This window comes from Patagioenas fasciata, chromosome 8 (genome assembly GCF_037038585.1).
Source record: "Patagioenas fasciata isolate bPatFas1 chromosome 8, bPatFas1.hap1, whole genome shotgun sequence".
NCBI lineage: Eukaryota > Metazoa > Chordata > Aves > Columbiformes > Columbidae > Patagioenas > Patagioenas fasciata.
Window position 1 is genome coordinate 21,939,327 of NC_092527.1, and position 23,788 is coordinate 21,963,114.

At 40.2% G+C, this 23,788-nt stretch overlaps 1 protein-coding gene across 5 annotated transcripts in view; it reads left to right on the forward strand.

Moving 5' to 3' along the window:
• The window catches only part of GBF1 (golgi brefeldin A resistant guanine nucleotide exchange factor 1), a 107,148-nt gene that overhangs the window by 52,454 nt on the left and 30,906 nt on the right, over positions 1 to 23,788 (forward strand). For 3 of the 5 annotated variants that reach the window (XM_071811887.1, XM_071811888.1, XM_071811889.1), the window contains 7 exons: positions 9,139 to 9,270; positions 13,742 to 13,860; positions 14,480 to 14,588; positions 14,944 to 15,004; positions 16,747 to 16,801; positions 19,654 to 19,689; positions 23,408 to 23,543. In XM_071811887.1, the coding sequence (XP_071667988.1) occupies positions 9,139 to 9,270; positions 13,742 to 13,860; positions 14,480 to 14,588; positions 14,944 to 15,004; positions 16,747 to 16,801; positions 19,654 to 19,689; positions 23,408 to 23,543 (648 nt within the window). The remainder of the gene's footprint in view (positions 1 to 9,138; positions 9,271 to 13,741; positions 13,861 to 14,479; positions 14,589 to 14,943; positions 15,005 to 16,746; positions 16,802 to 19,653; positions 19,690 to 23,407; positions 23,544 to 23,788) is intronic. The other 2 variants (XM_065843014.2, XM_065843015.2) reach the window with 1 other exon arrangement.

The window sequence follows — 23,788 nt, forward strand, 5'->3', positions numbered from 1 at the left end:
CCGAGGCTTCCATTTTGCATCTGTAGTAACTTAGTGTGTTGGTTCTTGAGCTCTGGGCAATTGTGTTTTGCCATTGGCACTTGGGAATTTTACTTTCTGGTAATAACATGGTGAAGCTCTACGTCTCCTAGACTGGTTCAGGCTGGATAGAAGAATTTGTATAGATCATAACGGCAAGGTACATTAAGCCTTTTGAGAGATTTTTGTCATTAAAAGATTCTCTTTCCTCTTGGGCCATCAGACTTCATTTCATTATTTGGATTTTGTCTGTCTCACTGATGCTTTTTAGATTCTCTGGCAACACAAGAAATGCTTTGGCTTGTTTGGGATTTGTTGTTCTTCAATTTCTTCCCTTGAGGAAGGGGTAAATGGAATGGGGTAACATCCAGACAGCTAATTGATGATAAAACTGTAATCTTTTTCTCCAGCCTCTTAGAAATAGTGAAGCTTTCCTTTTTGCAACACGGTGAATTTGAAATGAGAGAACTATTCATAGTGTGATAGACACACAAAGCTGTGGAGAATTACTGTGCTTTAAAATACCAGGGAAGAAGTTTTAATTTCTCCTGGGCTTTTAAATTGCCTACTTAGTTTGGGCCTGATACCATACAAGACATAGAAAATATCATAGTGAAGCAAGTCCAGTGACTGAATAGAGTTCTGTAGAGTGTCACAACCTAATTGCTCTTCCTTCGACATATGCCAATTTCTTTCAGAGAGGAAAAACAGTGCTTAAACTTGACATATATCAAAATTGTGCTGTCAGTTAGATGGACGGATCAGTCCATCCTCTGGACTTGGCGGTGTGCGATGCAATTCCCCACAGGTTTCATTTAGCCCCGTCGGCCTTGTTAGAGTGGCCGTGCTCTCTTTCTTGTATTAGGAGGGAACTTTGGGAAGCCTGGCCCTAATTCACAACAGCAGCAAGATCAATAACTATCAGCGTTTGGTCAAGGGCAGATGAATTTGTCATGGCATGACTGCTTTTTGCTTTGGTTTACTTTGGTTTAGTAATTTCATTTAGAGTTGAATGTCATTGGATCAGAGGAGCGCTTGGGAGCTCTCAAGTTCAGAGCTGGTGCAAGTTCATCACAAAAACTGACTGTTGTCCTGTGTGGTGATTTTCTGTAAGAAATCTTTCAAAATCATTTCAGCTGGTTCCAAACAGAGACAAAAGGTGAAGCATACCTGTATTTCACTCACCATGTTGTTATGGGGTTGGTTTGTTTTTTTGTTTTTTTGTTTTTTTGTTTTTTAAGAATAAATGTTAAGCTTCCACCTACCTGTGGAGCTCATTGCATTTTAGTTTACTGAAGCTTTTTTTTTTTTTCTTGTAGGTGTATGGGAAGGTTGATTTCTCTTATCTAGAAGTTTTTCAGAGCCTTGTGTTAGGTAACTTCTACCTGTGGCAGGGGGGAAAAAAGCCTTTCAGAAAGGAACAGGATCTCAAATCAGTTTTTGTAGAGCTATTGAGAAGTTCCGTTTTCTGGAGTAGGATTAAGTGCCATTACAATTGGCACTAACAGTTTAGAGTTTACGTCTGTCCGACAGAGCCACAGAAATAGTTGTATATTCCAGAACCTATCAGAAGCTCAGGTCAGCTGTATTCCTCCATCTCCTTTCCCTGAGATCAGTCAGCCTCTCTGTAACAGAGGTGGAAATAAGTAATTCTGAATTTGCATATGTGGCTTTACAAACCATGGGTCTTGATCTAATCTTTCTCTGAAATTTGCTAGCATAATTAGGTGTTGCTTTAGTGCTCATCCTCTAGTATGATGTAGAAAACAAGTATGGATTAACATTGAAATTACACTTAAAGCTAGGTGGGTATTACTGTTCATGCTGGCAATAAACACACTCATGGGAAAGCACTTTGGAAACAGTAGGCTTTTACTATGTAGAGTTAATATTTTGATGAAAGGCAACAAATTAGTCATGGTCCTTCCAGAGGTATTCAGGTCACAAGGTGAGAGGGAATACTCTAGGATTCATAGCAAGGTCTTCTCCTGGTGACCTTTGACCTTGCTATGCCAAGTTATTCCTCAGTTCACTTTAAGAGCTATTCTTGTTTTGAAGTAGTGCCTTTTGAATATAACCTCTGACTAATGTGTCAACTGTAGCTCAGAAAAAAGTTTGTCACAATGCAATTATTCCTATCTCTGCTGTCTCCTCAGTCCTATGAAATAAGGGCAGAATTCAGCAACTTTAACTTTTGAAAGAAGCTGCTATCCCAACAGCTCATTTTTTTTTTTCTGCATTCAGCAATCTATATGGCTGAAGATAAAAATTCAAGAAGTGAGTAGTCGTGTGTGTACTTTAAATCTATCTGGATAGAAACCATGAAAGGTTGCACTTTGTATAGCTCCATACATCCTGTTAATGGCATTTATTTTCCTTGTGAATGAACTGAGTATGTTCTCATAATATCAGTACCCCAGAACAGAATTCTATGGCTGGGTGAAAAGCCCTTGGGGTAACAGTGGAGACCCAGCTGGAGTCTTCAGTGTAATTTTGGCTGAAGATACTCTAGCAAGTACCTGTTTATGAAAAAGTGCTCAGGGTTAGGGTTCAGAACAGCTGAATTTGAAGCAAGGCATCAGGTGAAACCTCTGATAACTAATGGTCAGTGCTCCTGCTTTGCTGGTAGGTGTAAATAATTCCTATAGCAGACAATATCCAGTTGAGTTTGTGCCACGCTGACCAGAGGATATCAAGAGTCAAATGCTCAGCATGCTGTCATCCTTCCCCAAAATAAAAATCTCAATTCTGAGGGGCGCTTGAGATCTTGGCGCTGTGGAACAATCATTTGTTAAAGTCATGTTTAATGAAAGGGAGATAAATACGTGAAGCTGGAGTGTGACAAATGAAAGCATTTGTGCCATTGTAATGAAATTAGGCAAACAGAACAGGCTTGACAGCTCTGGGTTCCCCCTGTCAAACTGCATTTGTAATTCTAGCCTTGCATTCATGTGTGGCTGTGAATGGTACTGTTTCCCTCTGATGTGGTGGGTCTGGGCCCCTGAATGACCACTTTAATGCACAGGGAATTAGCTTTGAAGAGTATATTTTAGAGGCATACTGAAAAGGATTGCAGTTAGTTCTCACTTCTCCTTCATTGGCTTGAATATTCATAATTTTGGACCTATGTTTACTTCTATCATATGTAAAGTTTTTGGTGACACTTACAATAGAGAAGTGCTGGTTTCAGAGATGCACAAAACTTGCTTCCATACATTCCCATGGTGAGCCTGGATGCTGTGTCGTGCAGTTCCAGCAGCCTTTCTAAATAACTTGCAGTATTTATACATTCTGGAAACTAGGATGTAGGCTCCTGGTTCCTCAGGTTCTCCCTAGCTGTCAGAACCCAGTTATCTTCATCTGTTAAGACCTTAGATTGGGGTAAGAATATGATATTTTGAGGAACCTAATAGGGAATGTCAGGTGGCTACTCTTTTTGATGACCTCTTATTTATCAAGTGTAGTGGACATTGCTGTCATTATTTTTAGGAAGTAAAACCAGAGATTCCTCTGATCACATCAAGTCCTAGGTCAAGCTATGTAAGTAGCAATCTGTTATCGTTTCAGATAACAATCTCCCTAGAAATGTGCTATGCATTGCACTGTGTTGCAAGGGCTGATCTAGAGCTTGCAAGAAAAATGAGAGAAAAACAACAACAAAACCCTTTGGTGGCAGAAATGACAGAGGATTCTTTTCACTTGGAACCTTGACTGTACCAGGACTGCGTGGAGGGGAACATATGTCCAGGAGCAAATGAATGCAGATTACCTAGCTGTGCTTTTTTTACGCTTGTTACTCTACATTATTGGTTGTTAGTGAACTGGGGTTAAATGTTGGACTAAACTTCCTAGCTAGAAGTAGTCAGGGCATGTCTTTCATTGGAGGTGCAGGGTGGCATGTGTTCCAGTCAGTCTGGAGAATTTGTTTTTGGAGTGGTGAAAGATGCGCCTCCTCCACTCATCATCAGCTGTAGAGCTGCTGAAATTGTAGCTTTGCCAAGGGACCTACAATCAATATGTATTTACTGTTGTGTGGCTTTTACCTAACTAACTCTATGTAAAGCAAATTCAAGCTCTGCGAATTTTTATAGGAACAAGTTACAGTATAGGTCTCTTTGCTAGATTTGTTAATCTCTAAATTAACCAACAGATAACCATAGGACTAACTCAAAGGAGTTTCTCCTTTCCCTGTGATCTTGCATTTTGATCTGGGTAAGATGAAGCCAGTACTTACTCCAGCAGCTAAGAGTTCAGAAATAGTTTTGAAAATCTGAAGAATATGGCTACTCAGTCCTTTTAGATGGTTTTCCTTTTTTTCCTTTTTTCTTGTAACTTTACTTCTCTCTAATTTGTTGAGAAACCAGAGGGACTTCTCACCCTTCAGTGAAAGACAAAATGCGTTGGTGTTAGGTGGGTGAACTGAGAATGAAGCATGTATAAAGTCATATAGGCCAGAAGGGCAGTGTTTGCAGAAAGTGTTTTTGAGGGTGAGCCAGGAAGCGCTTGCTGGTACCTCAGTTTTCTGTGACATAAACTCATTGAGCTCCTAGGCAGCAGTTCTGAAGGGACTGGATTTCTATTCTGGTACAGTGTTATCTTTGTCTTTTTCTCACCTCAAGAAGAAAAGAGATGCCTTTTCATTGTATAGTTCAGTGCATAAGCAGGGAAGGTACTAGCACATGCGTGAAGTGTTGCTCTTGTCTGAGCTTGTGTGCATTGGAGAAGTGCGTGGGATACAACCCAGACAGCCCTTCTGCAGGCTGGGCGGCAAAGGCCAACAGCTGCTGCATGAGAGGAGTCCAGGTCATGTGGTTTGCGTTGAAGTTGCCTGTCCTGGGGACAAATTATGTTGAAATAACTTGTCATAAACCATTTTTTCTCATTCATTTACTCTGATTCGGAATGCATAGCCGATCCTAATAAGAGTCATTCAGGAGTGAAGAGTTGAACTGCCAGAGAAAGCAGCTTACGTGAGCGTTTTAGATCAGGAATGTGCCAACAGTGTGCTAATAGTAAGAAACCTCTTCCAAGGGGACCTGCTCCTCTACTTCAGGAGAGAGGGGATGCTGGAGATCTGATGCAGCTTGTTTGCTAAAGTGCCAGAATGGCTGGATGGGATTGCTGAAATGGGAGTTAGGTGCTTAAACATGAATTAGTTGTTTAAATAGCTTTATAGACGTGTGTCTAAACGCAAATAATCCATAGGATGAATGAAGGAAAGCACTGTGGCTTCAAAAGAATTCCTCCGTCATATTAAAATTGCCAGCCTGAAGAGATTCTTTCCCCCTTCTCAATCTCCATGCACACCGCCTGGGGCTAGCTGAGCATTTCTGCATGTGGTGCTGGTCTCTGTTTCCTTCCCTGAAATTTCATTGGAGGGATCTGTGTGAAAAGAATAGGAAGTGCATTCCAGCTGGTCCCCAAAGCAGCCCAGGCTCTTCATGTAAGACTATATCATGTTTGAATATAATTTTCCCTAACTTTGAGTAGATTGAAAATGAAGGCTGCTTGCAGGAATCCCTAGAGAAATTTTTATCTACAGTTTTTCCTCTTGTAATACCCTAGGCTGAGGTCATACTTGCAGGGCTGGTGGGTTGGTTTGTTTTTTACCCCAGAGTTGAAAGTTGTTACCTAAGCAGAGAACTGTCCTGTGTTTTCTCTTTCAAACATTGAGAAATGTCTCTTTCTAGGAAATAAACTTAAAGAATCATCTCTCTCAGCAATTCTCAATCTCCCACTGGTTACCGTTTCCTCAGTTGAAATGCCTGAACCTGAATATGGCAGAGCAAGAACCAGAGAGCTGAAAAATTAAAGCTGCTTTCTTTTGGAAAGGTTTTATAAAAGTTTGAGTATGTACTTCCAAATATTCAATATTTACTTTATGTAGCCTTTGTTTTGGCAAAGGAATTATTAAAGTTATAATTGATTTTACTTTCTGAGGTTCTCTAGATATTTTCGGGAGAGCATAGCATTGCTTTTACAATTAGGTGCCAATCAAAGATCAAGACTTTATGTAGTGTCTCTTTCATAAAGTTGTAACTTGCTGGGCAGAACAGGTTCTTTAAAGACTATGGTCTGGTCCTACTGCCAAAGCATTGTGGAAAGAGCATTATTCAGTTCCTGCTGCACTTGTAATTGGTTCTGAACGCTGCCACGTTCAGTTCATAAGGCTATGAAAGCCTTTCAGGGTGAGACCTTCTGAACTGACTTTGCTGAGCTCAACAGGGTTGAGTTAAAAGGATTGATCTTTGACTTACGGACTTGTTTGCAAAATTTTTACTTGGTTAAAAGCTTCCAAGTAGCTTTAGTGCCACTTTGAGATGCTGAACTGGTATTTCAACCAGTGAGAGTAATCTGCTTCAAGACTGGATATAGCAAGAATAGCTACAGCATGAGCAGTTTTATGTGTTCCCAGTCTTTTCTATTGAAGCAAGCACTGCTACTGGGATTGAGTTCTACTTTGAAAAAGGAGCTGGTGACCCCTGTAAGTGCTCAATACCTGCAGATACTGCCGGTAGGAAGAGCTCATTGTAGCAATTAAGTAAATACTCCTCAGATGCAAAAAATTAGCAGTGTGATTGATATTTTACTGAAATATAAATCCTTCAGATGGTAGTCCTTTAGTGGTTAAGTCTTGCACTAAAAATATTCTCTTCATGTTTAGTATTTTTTTTTCTTGGTTTTTTCAATACACAGTGCCAGCTACCCAGTCTGAAACAGTTTTACAGCATACGCAGTCAGTTTCAGAGAGCTTAATGTAAAATGCTGTGTTACCATAAAAGCTAGAGTCTCTGAATATCACGGATGCTGGCCAGAGTTGCTGTCTCATCAACAGTATGTGCCCAAGTTAAATCCTGATTATGGCAAGCCATTTTGTGATTTTCATGTAAGTTGGGAATTTCAGACTGCAGGGGAATCTAATCTTTACCACATCAAGATTCACAGCTTAATTGAAAGAAAAAACAAAAATGCCCCCACTCTTGTAAAGATAATGTCTATTTTTTGTCCTGAAAATTGATTAATGGAGAATGTGATATCCTATGTATCTTCCACTAGCAAGGCTTTATCATCTCATTCTACCATGCAGTTATGTACGTCTGCTGAAGTCCTGTTTTTCTTATTCATCAAGGTGCGTCTCTTCCATCCTGGGGCTCGCTGAATTGAAGGAACCTGGAGGAATTTACAGGATTATGATGGATTAATTGGGTGCTGACTGTTCTATAGAAAGGATCAGTTTTGGGGAAGAAGAGTTTGAGTGTTGATCCCTTGTAGTCTTACTATATTTGATGTTGTCCAAGTGCTTGTAACCAGACAAGTACTCTATAAAGCACACTTAAATAAATGTTGATGAAAGCATGTATTATGATCCCCTGCATTTCCATGAGCTACTGAGAGGTGACACAATTGTAATGTCACACCAGGATATTATCTGACAAGTTGGGGGAGTTGTTCTTGAGCCGAAAAGATTGAATCATCACGTTCCTTTTAACCTCTCACAAGTTAGTGGTGTTGGCCTGATTTGAACTGGTGACTGAAGGGTTAGAGACTGTGTAATGATTCCCAAAGTTCCATTTTTTGAATTGCTGTTTCGTTTTAGTTAACAGCAAAACCATTGCACTTTGTTCTATATGGTCTTAACTATTTAAAACAAACCCCCCTGCATTGTTCTTCCTCCTTTGTTTCCTCACCATAATTTGTCACAGTTATGTTAACATGCTTTCTAGTAGGACTTTTACTTTGATACTTAAGGCTTTTCAATAGAAACTATGATAAAATGGAGTTTCATTTATCTTGGAATCGGGAGAGGGTTTCTTTGTTGTTTTTTGGTGTTTTGTTTTTTTTTTTTTTTTTTTTTTTTAAGTAAAATAATTGAGTTTTGCTGGTAGATAGAAAAGAAGCACCTTGTCTAAGGATTCTGGAGTTGCAGACTTCTTTCTCCCCCACCTCAAAGAAGCTCATATGACACATAAGTGCAGTATTGGATCACCAAGAATATAAATGCCAGTGTTCCTCTGACACTATTAGCTGTTAGACTTGTTAACTTTTATTAGAAATAAAATGGAGGTTTCAGCAAGTTGAGCCAAGTGTTTGTACTTAAATATTTCTGGTCTCAGGACTATCAAAGTTACTTTTAATATACTCCCTGCCTGTGCATCGTCTGTATTGTGGTTGCCTTCACCTGCTTTTTAATGTTTTTTTCTCTCCTAAATCCTCCTCAGGACTCCTCTTACATTGATTGCTTGTGTTGTCTCCTTTTTTTTTAGTTACTTTCCCTTTCCCTAGTTCTGGCTATTCTTTTCTCTAATTCTTTTTCATTCTTCAAGCTTCCATCAATCATCTTGAAAAGTTTAGGAAGCTTATTAGTTATTGTTTATCTAGGTCAACAGCTCAGTGCATCTGCCTTCTCGTATTGCAGCTTTAGGGGACCCCTTCTGTCTGAAGCAGCAAGTAGAGAGGGGTGTCCTCTTTTCTTCTTTGGCTGAGAAGCTCATACAGGTGTTCTGATGAGACAGAAGAGTTTTAAAATTTGCTTGTCCTGTGGGTTTTTCCTGTCTTCACCAAGCAAACTTTGTGTGTTGCAAAAATGCAATTTGTATTCAGGCAGAGTGCTGCAAGAGATGCAACTAACCTGACTATATGTCTGTACTATGCGTGTGATTAGTATGAGGCTGTATGTGCAGTTGGATGTTACAAGAGTGACAGAAGGTGGGGCAGGTTCTAGTTCATGTGATCACACAATTCCAGGAGTGCTGGGAAAATGCAACCCTATCTGCCAATGAAATGTGAATTTAGGCAGCAGTGGGTCTGAGGTGTTCACAGAGTGTTTTTACAATAGGATTTGTTGTAGGAGGTTCCAGAAGGCTGTTTTGAAGATGATTCAATTTGCATAAGAAAGTGTACTTCACAAACCATTGCTTTAAAAAATATATACCTGTACCTATATGTATGTATATATATTTTTAAAAGCAACCCTGACCTTCCCACCAGCCTTCTGAAACTAAGCCTGTGCAGGCCTCTCTCCTCTGAGATTATGCTTGCTGTAGATTCCTAAAGAGAAAATGAATCCTAATGAATCAAGTCAAAATTAATGTCTTTTGAAAATTATTTTTATTTTAACAGAGCTATCAGAAATCGAACCCAACGTCTTCCTTCGGCCTTTCCTGGAAGTAATCCGTTCTGAAGACACTACAGGCCCCATAACTGGATTAGCCCTCACCTCTGTGAATAAGTTCCTCTCGTACGCACTAATAGGTATGTTATGTGGCTTCCTGGGATTTACCAAAATGTCAGCCAAATGCATCTCCTTGAGAGATTTCTTTGGCCAGGATACATGCTTGCAGTCTGAATGAAGTGACTGGGGAAATACGCAAGTTGTCATTAATGCTGGGGAAATAGGTGTCTGCAGTTCCTTAATATCGCATGTGCTGATCTTTCATGGCACTACAGCAATGGCTGAAAACAGAGCCAAAGCTTCTAGTCTTTGGCACCGTTGTTTGAAGTATTTTGTCCTTTGGAGTTAGCATGAGGGAAGTTAAATAAAGGTCTTGGTATAGATGCAGACCAGTTTTGTGGGAAAAGCCTCAAATTAAAACGAGCAAAAATGGAGACCTAGAGGAAAAATAAAATTAAGAATATGATGGAAATGTAGTGTATCAAGACAGCAATTAGTGGGCAGTATTTGGTACAATTAAATGGCAAAAAATACCTAAAATGATGCAATATTGATGTTACTTCATAGGACAATGAAGAAATAAAGGAGGACTAAGCAATAATGCAAAATATGTTAGTTGTAACATAGAATGAAGGATGGACTCTTCTGGGCTTTTATGGTCTAGGTGAGATCAGAACATCAGGCTGGTATTGTGTCCAGGCAAATGTCCGTATAGGCAACTACCTACAAATACTTGATTTGAGGCAGAAATAGGAAAAAACATGGTTAAGAATTTGTAGCCTTTGTCTAGCTATCGGTTATTTACAATATTAATTGGGTCACTCCAGCAAGGAGTAACTGTTGATAAGCTTGTGTCTTTGTAGTAGACAGTGGAAAAGACCCTCTGCCTGGCTTTTGTTGTGGAGCAGAACCTGTAATCTAAGACCTCTGTTGCTACCTCAGGTGACATTCAGAGCAGCCTTGTCCTTTGTGCTGCTCCAGATACCAGTGAAGCAGGGATTAGTGGTGCTGACTGAACATCTGGCTAAGGTTGTGTTGTTAAATTAAAGCTTTTTGGTCTTATATTTCTCTTTGTAATATAAAACTAAAGGTAGTCTAAAGACTGTTTGCCTAAAGACAGGAAAAGCTTAAAACTATCCTTAATATATGAATCTGATTTATTTGTATGGAACAAGGAAGGAAGGACAGTGGGGAAATTTCAGTGTGGATGACATTTGTGGTGCATTTTGGGGATGCATAATTGACATATGAAACCAACACTTTTTTCAAAAGCTTAATTAGCTGTGACTGTTTGGTGAGTGGGGTGGCTTTTGCTCTACACACTGGGTTGAAAACCAGTGGTCACTAAAAGGGCCAAATTCCTCTGATAATAATCTTTGCTTAAAACTGCTTTCTTTTCCTATTTCCAAAGCATTTCATTGCTAGTTCTCATGCCATCTCACTGTTTTTCTTACTCTGTCACACATGAGCAGGTGGTTATCTGCCTACTTTTCAGACCAGTATTGCTGTTTTAAAACCAGTTAGAAAAGAATAATTCTTGAGTAGCTTTCGAGACTGCTGATCTCCAGTAGTCTGAATTGCAAAGATCTCCTCTGAGATTGTTGGGTGCAGCAGTTCCCTAATGGTCTGGTGTGCAGTCACAGATCAGTTAGATAAAATTATTTGATATCCAGCCTATGTGTTTTGGTAGTAAAAGTTAGCCTTACAGAGATTGTCATCTGCTCTGAGGTACTACTGGTTTAAGAGTTATAGTTGATATATTATTACCTAATAATTTCTAAGCACAGAAAACCCTCTGTGACCACAGTAAACTCCCATTGACTTTTATCCCTCTGATCAGTTATCTCCTAACTCAGCAGTTTTGCACTAGCTAGCTGTCAGCCTTTTCGATGCACTCAGACCTTAGCTGTAGGAAGACTAGTGGCTGAATTTCAGAATTGTATGTTTGTTTTTTTTCCCCAGAAATGGTGTATGCTCTTTTTGTTATCACAGTGTGTCCACAGCAGCTTCTGGCTCTGTTTCTAAAGTTAACTTTGCCTAGTATTTCTGAAAACAGCATATCTGTAAGTGAGCAGCTGTTACCTAGCTTCTAGTGGGAAGACTTGCTGTTAGGGGAGTTCAAAGCTTGTACTCCCCTTTACCTTCTCTGTCTCCTTGGTGATTTTTTTTTTAATTCCATTAAAGGTGTTACTGAGCAGGCCTCTAGTTTTCCCTGATTGTTGGGAGCATGGATTTTCTGTTTTCTGCTTGTTCTTTTGCCTTCCTGTTTGGAGAGTACACCCCATATGAAATGTGTAAGTCTAGGTGAGGTCTCCAGATCTTTGCGTTGTATGTGACAATTTTCAAACTGATGTTCTGCTTCACACAATTTTTTTGTTTTTAAGTGATTCTGAGCAGGTATTGGCACATCTTTTGTACTCTTTTCTCACTAGGGAACAAAGAAGCAAGTTGATCTTTTCTGTATCTTGTTTCTGCAAAGCGAAAGTATCTGTACTTTTAATTGAACTCAAGGGGCTTTATAAATTGACCTGAATTGTAGAGCTGTTCCAGGGAGCCAGGACTGAAGTAGTCAGGCGTGATGTGTACTGGGAGAGCGGTGTGTTTGTTACTGTTGAAGATAGGGGCTAGAACAGCAAAGCAGTAGTCATACATCTGTTAAAGAACCATATACACAACATGCTGGCATTTTCTTTTCACACAGACTGTTTATCCATAACTATGGCTAAATGTATTCCTAAGCCTACAGCAACCCACATCTATTCAAAATGGTGACAGTGAAGTGAATGTGTGTTCTGCCTGTGGGAGCCTTTTCTGCAGCAAATGGCTTTTTCCTCTTCATGCCACTTAGGTGCTTCCCATTGTAGTTGTTGAGGTTTCTTAACAGTAATGCTATCGGAGGTGCTGGCAGTGTAACACCACGGATCTTCACCTGATTGATTGACTGAGACAATTTAGAATGACGGAACATTACAATCAGTGGTTTAAGCCATGATTTCCATTTGTGAATAAGAGTGCACAGGGTACTAACAGATAGCTGATTTTATTGCCTCTGGTAGAAGAGTGGTATCTTCTAACTGGATTATAAACCATTATCAAAGGTACACAGAGAACTGCCTTTGACTGCCAGGCCTCATATCTTACGCTTCTCAGTATCAGAGTTTGGTATCCCATTGAGTGCTGCTGCTGAAGCAGGTAAAAAAAAAAAAAAAAGACTGATTGGTCTTAGAACAGACTCCTTGATAGCTTCATTGATAGCTCAGTGAGGTTTGAGTAGCAGACTAGGAGAGGAACTCGCTCTCAACTATGCAAGATCTTTTTGGGGGGATGCATGTGAGACAACTATGTCAAAAGTGGGCAAGCTCTGCTCTTAACAGGGATGTGTAAGACATGGCAAAGGAGAAGTGCTGTTCCTGTGCAGATTTATGGGATTCTGAAGTACACAAATGCCGTTTCAGTTGTGCAACTATGAGGAGTTTCTTATCCTTCAGCCCCTCAGAATCCCCACAGCATGGTGGAGGCTGCTCTCTTTGGACCACAACATGTGCAGCTTGCTTTAATGCCTAGGGCTTAGCCCTTCTGAGGTGTGAACACAGCTGGAGTCAAACAGGGAGTCTGAAAAGCTTCTCTGCAAAGTGTATGAAGTCTTACTTAGTTCCTCTATTGGCTTCATTTTTGCTGGAGTTCAGGAGGCCCCATTGCCAATTAATGAGGTATTAACTAGTGTTTAGGTTGTCCCTTTTCTTTCCTAATGACTGTTTAGGTAGGAAGGTAACAAGATTCTTGCCCAGTACTGTATTGTTTAAGTGAGAATGAAATCAAAGCCGGAGGCAGCTTTTCCGAAGCCACTGTAATGTGGCACAAGATACAGTTACTAGCAACAATCTCGTCTTAAACATTCTCTCAACTGCACCATTGTTTGTAGCTACAGAAGACTGAAACAGAGAGAAGGAGCCTTGATGAATGATTGAAGCGGGAGGCCTGCAACTCTGATATCTAAACTGTGATCGTGTCTGTCTGCTGTTGTCTCTGGGGAAAGCTACTGGTCCATTCCTTCCCCAGCTCCTATTCCTTGGGAGAGATGTAGAACAAGAGCCAATTTTTCCTTCTCAATCTAGTGGAACCTCTTTGGCATTTTCTCCTCTTGGGAGTAAATTTGAGGTTCCCTATGTTTAAGAGCTATTTTCTCTTCATTTCCAGGGAACAACTGGATGCTTTTAACAGCTGATTGTGCTGTATTGTAGGGAACATAGTCTTACAAATTAACATATAAAAATATATGGAGCCAGTATCAACTGAATCATAATTATTTTCTTTGTTAGGTAGCATCTTTTAGCAAACGTAAATGGACTCTGGATAAACTCTTTCTGAAAGCTCCCAGTTTAAAACTCTGTTCTGTCACTGGGAGGTGAGTTTTGGTCTTGTAGGGTCAACTCAGTCACACAAATTCAGGACGCAGATGGCAACGAAGTATCTCTGTGTAGATGTCTCCCCACAGAGGTGGTAGGGTGTCCGCAGCCTTTCTCTGCCACGTATTTTTGTTGTGTTACTCAGATCCCAGCCATGAGGGCACAGCGGAGGGGATGGAGAACATGGCAGATGCTGTCACTCATGCCCGATTTGTGGGCACGGATCATGCAAGCGATGAGGTTGTCCTGATGAAAATCCTACAGGTAAGTGAAGAGAAATGGCAATTACCATAATGGTTGCTGCCTGTTGTGGAACATATCCTGTTACTTGGAGATGAGGAGGAGGGAGCAATGTTTTGACTCTGTAGGAGCTTAGTGACAGAGTTTATTTTTAAACAGATGGCTCGTGTACCTGTGGTAAAATCTTTTCCAAATGAAAATAATTAAAAGCTTAAATGAAATGGTTTTTAAGTTAAGGGCCTGATAATGTGGTAGTGTTGGTAACCCTACCTTTTGCTAGGTCTCTGTTGGTGAGGGGTAAATGAAGCATATGGAGCTCTCAGACTTATTTTTGAGAAAAGTTCTTTGCAGAGACAAACCTATGAACTGTACACGTCTTCAGTCTATGTAGTTTTAAGCAGATAGCTAGTTACTGAATTTAAATATCAGGTAGCATGCGGTATATCAGGTCTCATTCAGAAGTGGGTTGGGAGATCATTCTTGTCTCCTAATCTGTTTCTTGAGCACAGCATTCAGTTTGAAATGACTCCTGGAAAACCCTTCAATGTTCTGCTCATGGCAGTCCATCTGAAGGAAGCCACCCTCCTCTTGGAAAAGTATGGAAGTGTCACTGTACCATGGGACTGTGTGCTTTTCTTTGCAGGTTTTGAGGACCCTGCTGCTCACTCCAGTGGGAGCCCACCTCACCAATGAATCTGTGTGTGAGATCATGCAGTCCTGTTTCCGCATATGCTTTGAAATGAGACTCAGCGGTAGGTTTGTTCATACTTCTGTAGTTAGGAAATTGAGTTTCCTCAGCATTAACTAGTTCCAGTGTAGAACATGCAGCCGTGGAAAGCTGCTGAGTTTTATATTATTGTGTCGTGCTACAACTTCATGGAAAATTTGTTAGTTCACTGTACAACGTCTGACTGCTTTTTTTCTCCAGCTTTGGGGCGCCACCTTGTGATTATGTGCCCATTTGCAGTAATGCGGTGTTGGAGCTGGTTTTAATAAATTTGCCGTAATCTCTGTAAACAAGGCTAGGAGGGGAGTCTGCTTGAAGAAGCCTCTTGATAATATCACACTGAGTAATGACACCTGTGTTATTTGTTTTTGTCTTCGCAGAGTTATTGAGAAAATCTGCAGAGCACACTCTGGTCGACATGGTGCAGCTGCTCTTCACAAGGTAAACCTGCTTGTGTTTGCCTCAGCATTGCCAAGATGGCCCTCTAAGGACAGAAGGATTCTATGCTCCCACTTAGAGGCCCTCAGAAAAATCATCCAAAGTGGTCATTATTTAGAGGTGGAAGGGGATGAAGGATTTGGCACTCTTCTCTTAGGCTGACCCTGTCAGACTGTAGGGAGACAGAGGTAGGGAAGGTTGCCTGGTTTAAGGTGTCCTTTGAGAAGAGATGGACAGCCAAGTAATGAAGAGCTTTAGGAGAGGGAACCAGTTTGGGGACAGAGAATGCGAACTTCACTCAAAAAAAAAAAAAAAGAAAAAAAGAAAAAAAAGCTTTAAAAAATATAGCTCTCTTCAGGAGAGAGAGTAAAAATGGTGTTGAATAGTCGCATGTTGATTTCAAGCTGAGAGCTTTGACCTCGTGTATCAAAGAGAATTTTAAACTCTTGACATCATATGTCTTAGACAAATGTTCTGCCCTTTTCAGCACCCTTTGGGTAATTAAGATTACTTTTTTTAAACTCAAGTAAGTTATTTAACTTCAAACTGTTTCACCAGATAGTGAAGTAATCGTAGACTTTCTCTGAGTGTTGTAAAAAGGAAATGTGCAGATATAGAAATACTTCTAGTAGGAAAGGATTGTAGTAAAACTGACAGCTTGTTAAACACAGCTTTCATAATACTTTTCCCCATTGTCACACTCAGTTCCAGTGGGTTCTTGGTTGTTTTTTGGTGTTTGGGGTTTTCTTTGGTGTTTGTTTTGTTTTCTCCCTCTGTCCACCCTGTGTCACGCAGTGCACTGGATAAATGTGGGGCAGAGTCAGAATCAATCTTTCCAAAGAGGAGAGATCACATTGCTTTTTCTCCAAATGCATATGTGAATTTTACTCTAATGTGTATTCATTACTTATTGTGTATCCTCTCCTCTGTCCTTGATAAGGCTTGGAGACAGCACCACCATTTGTGCCCTTGGACACTGGGATATAGAAGCAAGGCAAAGACAGCAACTGCAGGGATGGTTTGGCCATCTTGCTTTCCAGAAAAAGAAACAGCTAGAGCTATGCTAGAAGGCTTTTATCCCTTCAGCAAGCAAAGATAGAAGTGTAGTAAAGGAACAGAAGGGAGAGCAGGGTGTGTGGAGTTGCAGAGCTGTATGCATTTGTCACTTGGTAGCACAGGTGAGAGCTGTTTACCTCCTCCTGAGACAGGGACTACTTAGCTCAAAGCATTCACCTTAAACTTAGGCCCACCGTGTACTATAGTTGTATTTATATGATGCAGAATAGAGGATAACTACTGGGGCTTCTACAAAGTTCATGAAAAGGGTTGCCATGACTAGTAATAACTTGTACACATGGATGACATGGTAGCTCAGCAACTGTTTTTAGCAGGATCAGAAAAAAACTGTTCTGAACCAATCTAATTAGTCCACTGCTGAAAACGTACACTGAAATAAAGAAGCTGTACTTACGTGACCATTAACAATTAAAATCAATATAGCAAAACTGCCATTAGGAGTAATAGCATGCAAAGCACCTCTCATCTCTACTTGTTTTTTTGTTTGTTTATTTTTCCCTCAGCAGATTTTGGCAGGAAAGGAAACTAAGAATGTCTGGTTTTGTGGAGAAAACCTGATTTTGGTTTTCTAGTATCTGCAGCATGACTGGGAAAGACCAGTGTATTTTTTTTCCCTTTCTCTTAACCCAGGAAAGTGTATGTATTTTTGCTTGTTCTTTATCTTTCAGGTTGCCTCAGTTTAAAGAGGAGCCTAAAAGCTACATTGGAACGAACATGAAGAAGGTAAGACTCAGCACTGTGGTGGCTGTTCTGCTCGTCTTGGGCTTGCGCTCACCTCTGTATTGTTAGTTTTCACACTTGTTTCTGCAAGTCCCCAGCTCACTGAAAGAGCATGTTTAACCGCATAAATGGACGTAGCTTCATTAATTCTGTGGGATTAATCCCACATAGTCCAGTAGTGAATCTTATTAATGATACTGCTGCTTAAGTGAGTCAGTCTGGATTCTGGGAACAGCCATCAGCTGCTGTCGACTAGAACACCCAGCAAGTTGTGGGGCCCGATGGTGATGTCTTCTGATCATTTGCTGTCTTCTGCTCTTTCTCCAGCTTCTTTCTCATCTTCCTTAATTCACTGCAGGTCTAATACTGGTTTCTCAGCATGTATTTGTCCAGTTCACCTTAAGTAGAAAGGAAACATTTTGAGGCTGGTGAAACAGCATGAAAACATTATGAAATTGGGCTATTGCAGAAAAAGCTTTGGTGGCTTCTAGGAGGGGCGCGGCACTCTGTAGCGAAAACCTCAGTTCACATGAGCAATGCCATCTCTATTAGAAGCCAAAACAAAGTAGACTATTCCTTTTCTCCCTTTCCCTAAGTACACCGTTTTCTGAGGGTGGAAGGTCTGGGTTTGTTCAATATAACCACCTCCCTCTATACAGTGAGGTTTTTAGCAGCTGACAAATAACCTAAATGGGACCTTAGGTGATTATTGATGCAATAATTTCTTAGGTATAGGGAGGTCCACTTGAGGAATTCCATATATACTTCTATACATACATATATTCTTTATATTCCATATAAAGAATGTCAATAAAGATACAGGATTCTATTTTTGAGAGTAACAGGATAGGAAAAAGAGTGCTAGAGAAGAAATAACCGCCTCTGAACTTACACTGAATATACTGTTTATAACTCTATAACTTCCACTCTGTTTTTATTTTTAATGAGTTGAGAAAAGTAGCAACATTGGGTAAATGTACATTTCAGAGCCAGTATAGCAGTGTTTTGAGAGACTGATTACTTGTAGGAATCTGAAAGTAGCTTGGGGCTTTTGTTCTTGTGTAGTAGCTTAATGACTGCTTGTTTCCCTTGCTGTGGGAGAAAAGTGGCAAGATTTGTGATAATGGTAAGTTGGACTAAGGAAGGCTAAGCTACTGCAGGTTATCAGAATTTTTTCATGGTCTAGTCTATGTAGAAGAGGTGTAATGTGAAGGTGAATTTGAATTTAGGAGAGCTACTCTTATCAAGTGATGGCTGCTCCCAGCTCGGTTAAGGGATGCTCTGTCTTGTGTCTTGATCTGTGCAGTTACCTTGTATTGTCCCTTTGCTGTGCATGCTAGGAGTCTGCCCTGCAGCCTTGCACTCTGCCAGGTTATTCTCCTTGGGTTTGTTTTGCTTTGTGTAAACCATGCATTTGCCTGTCTTTCACAGATCTCTTCATGTCTCCTCAACAAACTGGAGCTAAGTAGTGGGGAACAGCCCAAAGCCCTGAACCAATTAGAGAGGGTATTGCTCTTTAAGAACCTGAAGGTCTCTCTCTCCCTTCTCCCTTTTTACTTTATTCCCCTCTTCCTTCTCTTGTAAAAATCACCTGAGAGGTAGTTTTGTTGTGTGCAGCAAATCTCCCTCCACTCATTTGACACAGCATGGCTTTGGGGGATGATGCATGCAGCAGTTGCTTTGCAGTGTTGTGGCTGTAGCTGGGGCAGGCTTGGGAGGTAGAGACCCTTATTCTGCTGCCACATTCAGTGTCTTGGTCAGTGCCACCTAAGACACCATCACAGCATCCTCTGAAGGAAGGGAGTGGGAGGGCATGGGCAAGATTTGAGTCCTCTGTGACAGTGAAAAACCGAAGAAACATCAAAAATGTAGATTGCTTTCTGAAGGCTCAAGGCTCTGAAGGCTGTTGATCTTGGTGGTAGGTGTAGCAGCATACCTGAGGAGTCTCTTGACCAAGAAGGCCTTAGACAGTTTTACTCAAGGTGATTTTCTGAGTTCTGTTACCTGGCACAGGATCAGAGAGTTCAGTGTTCTCTAAAACTTTTTTGAAGGAGATTGCTGTACGTTTTCAACATCTTTGGCTATATTTCTTTTGAAATGAAATACAGTTCTCAGCACAGTGTTTGCTAATGTGGGATGAGTGGGGCTGAACTGAATTATGAAATATGGTAGCCCCTGCTAGTTCCTCTAGAAGATACTCATAAACAAATATTGTAGGCCTGCAAATTTGGTTTTTTAGAGTGATCATAGAAACCCTGAGAAACTAACTTAGATGGGACACTTCTCAGTTCGCTATGTTGGTTCATAAACTTAAGGTAACTTTAGTTCTTGTCTGCCCTTAATGCTGTTTGGTGGAAAAGGAGCTGAACAGAACATTTAGAGATGTGTTTGCCATTCCTTTGTCCTGTGTCTGTGGTCAGGATAGTTTGGAAAGACAGTGGCTGGAAACTCACAGATTTATGCAGAGTTACACACAAGGAAAGACTAAGAAATGTTACCCTTTGCAATAGAAAACATTGCAGCTAAAAATTGAGTTCCGCGGTGGGAGTCAGGAGGAACCTAAACCTGCGTTTTCACAAATCTTGGGGGTGGATTATGTTCATAGTTGCCTAAGATACATAAATACATTTCCCCAGGTAACCTTCATTAGCTGTTGCAGTGCAGGCAGGTAGGTGAGATGACTGGACTGCAGTGTCTCCAGGACTTGGATCATGGACTGCGTTCTCTCTGCATGCTTTTGTGTCTTGAACGCTACTTGGTGTGCTGACCAGTTCCATGCTGCATCTAGAATGAGTTGATGTTTTAGTATAATCACTTTAGTTACTAATCATTGGCCCCTGCCCTTTTCTCTTGAGGCTTACAGTATCTTATGGAAAAACAAACGAGTGCAGGTAAGATGGCTTGTAGAAAAGTGAGATCTCATGGACCCTTTAAAAATAATTTTGTAGTATTATGTTTTCCTTCAACTTCCTAGACCTTAGCTGGAGTTTTATTATCAAAACCTCATCTATCAAAGGAAGCACTTGGACTCTTGTGCACACAAAATGTAGAAAAAAAAAGTTTCTTTATGCAAAGGTAACTCACATAAATGTAATGGAATCTGTACTGAGTTCTAAGATGAATGAGCAGTAGCTCTGATCTTACTCTCTACTCTGATTTCTGAAAAATGTTTTTTAAATACCAGCTTCAGTTGTATTTTACTGTGGAAATGCAAGTTTAATCTAATCTGAAGGATGCCTATAATTAGAAAACTAACGCAACTGTAATATCACTGGACACTGGCAAAGGAATGAGAGGTTTAGATGATGTTTAAAGTCCAGGATATTTTCATGATCTATTAAATGCAGTTTTCCTACCGCATATAGTCAAGAAGGCAACCTTAGGTTTAAAATCTCAGCCTACGAACATGCAGCCAAGCTTTCTAGTGAAATCAGGAAATGCCTTGCTACTGAAGGTGGCAAAAACAGGCATTAGAAATAGTTCCTTTAGTCGAAGACAATCTGTAGAAGTTTTTTTGACATTTTTATACTAACAGAAAAAACAAGAAGTCATGGAATTGTTACATTTTAATTCAATACGCAATATAGAATGAAAGATGTTATTTTACTGTCCTTTGATACATGTGTTGTTTTAGGATTCCCGAACTCAGTTTGTTTGTTAAAACAACATATAGCCCCTTGACACTGGTGAAACATTTCTATTAAGCATTTCTGTTTGCTTCTGCATTTTTTTTTAAGCTGTGAAGCTTAATAAAAGATACTGTTTGTGTAGAATGTGGAATACTGGATGGTACGAGATGGAAAAGACCTACTGGGTAATCTCACTTGTCTGTGAAATTGTAAAAAAAAAAAAATTAAAAAAATCCCTCTCCCAAGTCAAACAAAAAAAACTCAAACCAACCCACACAGCAGAAAGCCAAAATAAACTTAGATTCTTGTCTGAATGCTTTATACTTTGATTTAATGATTGGGATTCTTTAAAAATCAACTGAGTCTTTTCACTTCCCTGACTAGATGATTTCCCATCCATGTGAGGCTGTTGTGACTCAGTCTCTGAAAGATGTCACGGGTTCGTCAAAATGATGACAGATGGGCAAACGTCCCTTAGGAACCTCAAGATGAGAAATCTTGGTATTAATACAAAGCACAGGACAATCCCTAAAAATGGATATTGTGTCTGAGGAAAAGTGGTTTTTTGAAAGGACTGGTGTTGAACTGAGATGGTATTTGGTGTTGTGTGAAAGAGAAGATGAAGAAATAGTGATTAAACTGTCAGCTTGAACCTTCTGGCAGGATGGTTCAGAAGTTGCCTGTTTCTCAGGAGCATGACAGGGGATAAAGGAGCGGGACCGACACGGTTAGCTCCTGGGCTTCTGCAATACCTTGGCTTCATTTTACTGATTCAGTTCTGTGCTTGCCCCCCATACCCCATTTTCATTAGCAAGTAACTTTTTACGTGGCAAATCTTGGCAACAGGATATAGTAGCTAGAAGCAAATCTGTTAATTTGAAATGATGTGAAAGGCTTTCTTTGGTTTAACACACAATGCTTCCAGGTTTCCTTCCTACTTGAAGTTGTTTGGTACAATGAACCATAAGTCTTCAGATTTTATAAGTTACCGAAAAGGGAGAAAAATAAATATGGCTATTTCTGGAATAGTTGGTGTATAAAATAAAACTACCCAGTCTAATTAGAAGCTTAAGACTTTAGTGAATAAAACTGTTGGTAATATTGAAGGCTCAGAGAGACTTTTAAATGGAAAAGGAAACAAATAGAGGTGAAACATGAGGAGTTGGCAAGAATGAAAGATAACACATTTTCTATACCCCTATAAAGTACTGAATAGGAGAGATGAGAGAGCAGACAGTTTTTACATGAAAGGATTGTGGTCCATAAGCACTTCAAAACATTTTGAAATCTACAAGATTTTGGGGTTTAGGTGCATGCTTGTCATATAAGTGTTTGTCAGAAGCTATGATGTAGAAGGAGATTCTTGCTGCAAAATTTGGAAGAAATTTTGGGTTGGGCTAGATGATCTCCAGAGGTCCCTTCCAACCCCAGCCATCTGTGAAATAACAAGGACCAAAGTAATTCTGAGTCTGCTGTTAGCTAACAAGCTCAAGGAAACTGTAGCGTAGCTAAAACTTCAGGATTAGTTGTCAAACAAATAGAATTTATGGTGCAAAGAAGAATTACACAAACTGTTTACTACCCTGGCACATAACATTTTCACAAGCTCTGTTTAAATGAGAAAAATTACAGGCCATGTACGAGGTGGAGTTCTAGCTGAAAAAGAGAGGTGGAAAAACAGTAGCAGAACCTAGATGGTTTATTGGCATTTAAGAGTAGGAGTATCTGGAAGGAGTCAAGTTGCAAAAAAAGGAAGAGACTAAGGAATATAGCTGTCTTCTAGAAAATCTAAATCTGATGCCAGGGATAAAAGAAATAAGGGATATTATAATGTAAAATATAATTCAACTGTGATAAATTTACGAAGAAGAATACCAAATAGAGACTTGTGCTGATGCTTGCTGAATGGTTTCCACCACATGCAAGGTACCTGCTCAGTGATCAGATTTTTCACCCTGGATTGAAGAAATCTGACACCATCAGGAAAGTTTACTGCAGCTACCAAACGCAAGAGTCAGTGCAATCCTGAACTTGGAGTAGCTTACCTTAGAAGGAAGCCCCCCAGTCTCAGACCTGCTGTTGCCATTGTCAGTGTGACTAAATATCTTAAAGTTTTTAGAAGTTCTGGAGCGTCTGTGTGTGCCTGCAGTAACAGCACACTGCAGCGAGTGCCACACAGTCTGTGTTGCTCCTACTGTGGTTCTCATTTACTCCATCAAAGATATGGTCAAGAAGGATGTCAAGGTTTAGGTTAAATTTAGATCTGAACAGAAGTAATGACAGAAGGCAGGTGAAAGCAGAATACATTTTGTTTCTGAACCACTAGGGTCATATTTGCAATGTGTCATGCACCAGGAGTGAGTGATGTGTTAGAGAAACACTTGTTAGTAGTGAGAGATACCTGGAGGAGGGTGAACATGACATTACTATCAAGGTGAAGGCTGAATTGAGGCAAGAGGTAAGCGACAGAGCTGCAGAATGTGCAGCGTGGGACTGCGTGCTCAGGGTTTATTCTCTGCCTTCCGTTATAGATTGTGAGATTTTAATTGAACATCAAACCGAACTAGTACTTGCATATGTACTTTTGTTGCTGCCTTCTAGAAGTTTGGAAACATTGGCAAAAGCAAAGAGATTGGAAATGTGCCTTTATGTCTAAGAGGTTTCTTGATCCTAATGCAAAGGTAGGAGGTATTGATAGGGAAGGAGTGCTGTGATAACTGAACTCTTAGGTATATATTATAGCAGAGTGACTGCAGTAAATTGTCCCTTGATTCAGGTGTGGGGTGTTGGCTAATATGCAAGCAGTGGGGACTCGGGCTGGTTTGCATGATTTTGAGGTGCTGATTAATTTGTGTGATATATTTGAGCACTGTTGGCCATCTTTGAGGGTTTTGAGACAGCCTTTGTGGGTTGGCTTGTGTAATCCACTGTGCTATGTGGTTTTGCTATAATTATATTCTTAATCATTTATGATTTTCAGTTGAAAATGAGAGCTGGAGGAATGAGTGAATCATCAAAATGGAAAAAGCAGAAGAGATCACCAAGGCCTCCTCGCCATGTAACTAAGGTCTCTCCTGGGACAGAACAACCACCAGCCCATGCCAGTAACATCACAGGTAAGTTGAAATCTGTTTCCAGACACTAGACAGCATCCATTTTAGAGCTTTTGTTGAATCTGTCTTTTTTCATTTCTCTTAACATGTTGTTCTGCATTCATTGGTTTTAATATTAGTTCTCAGTGACTGTAGCAATAAAATATATCATAGTTTTTCAGATCCAGGAGAGGGTTTTGAAGGAGGTGGAATATATATTGATGGAGGAAAGCATGGTCCTGTGGTGAACTTGACAGCATTTCTCTGTC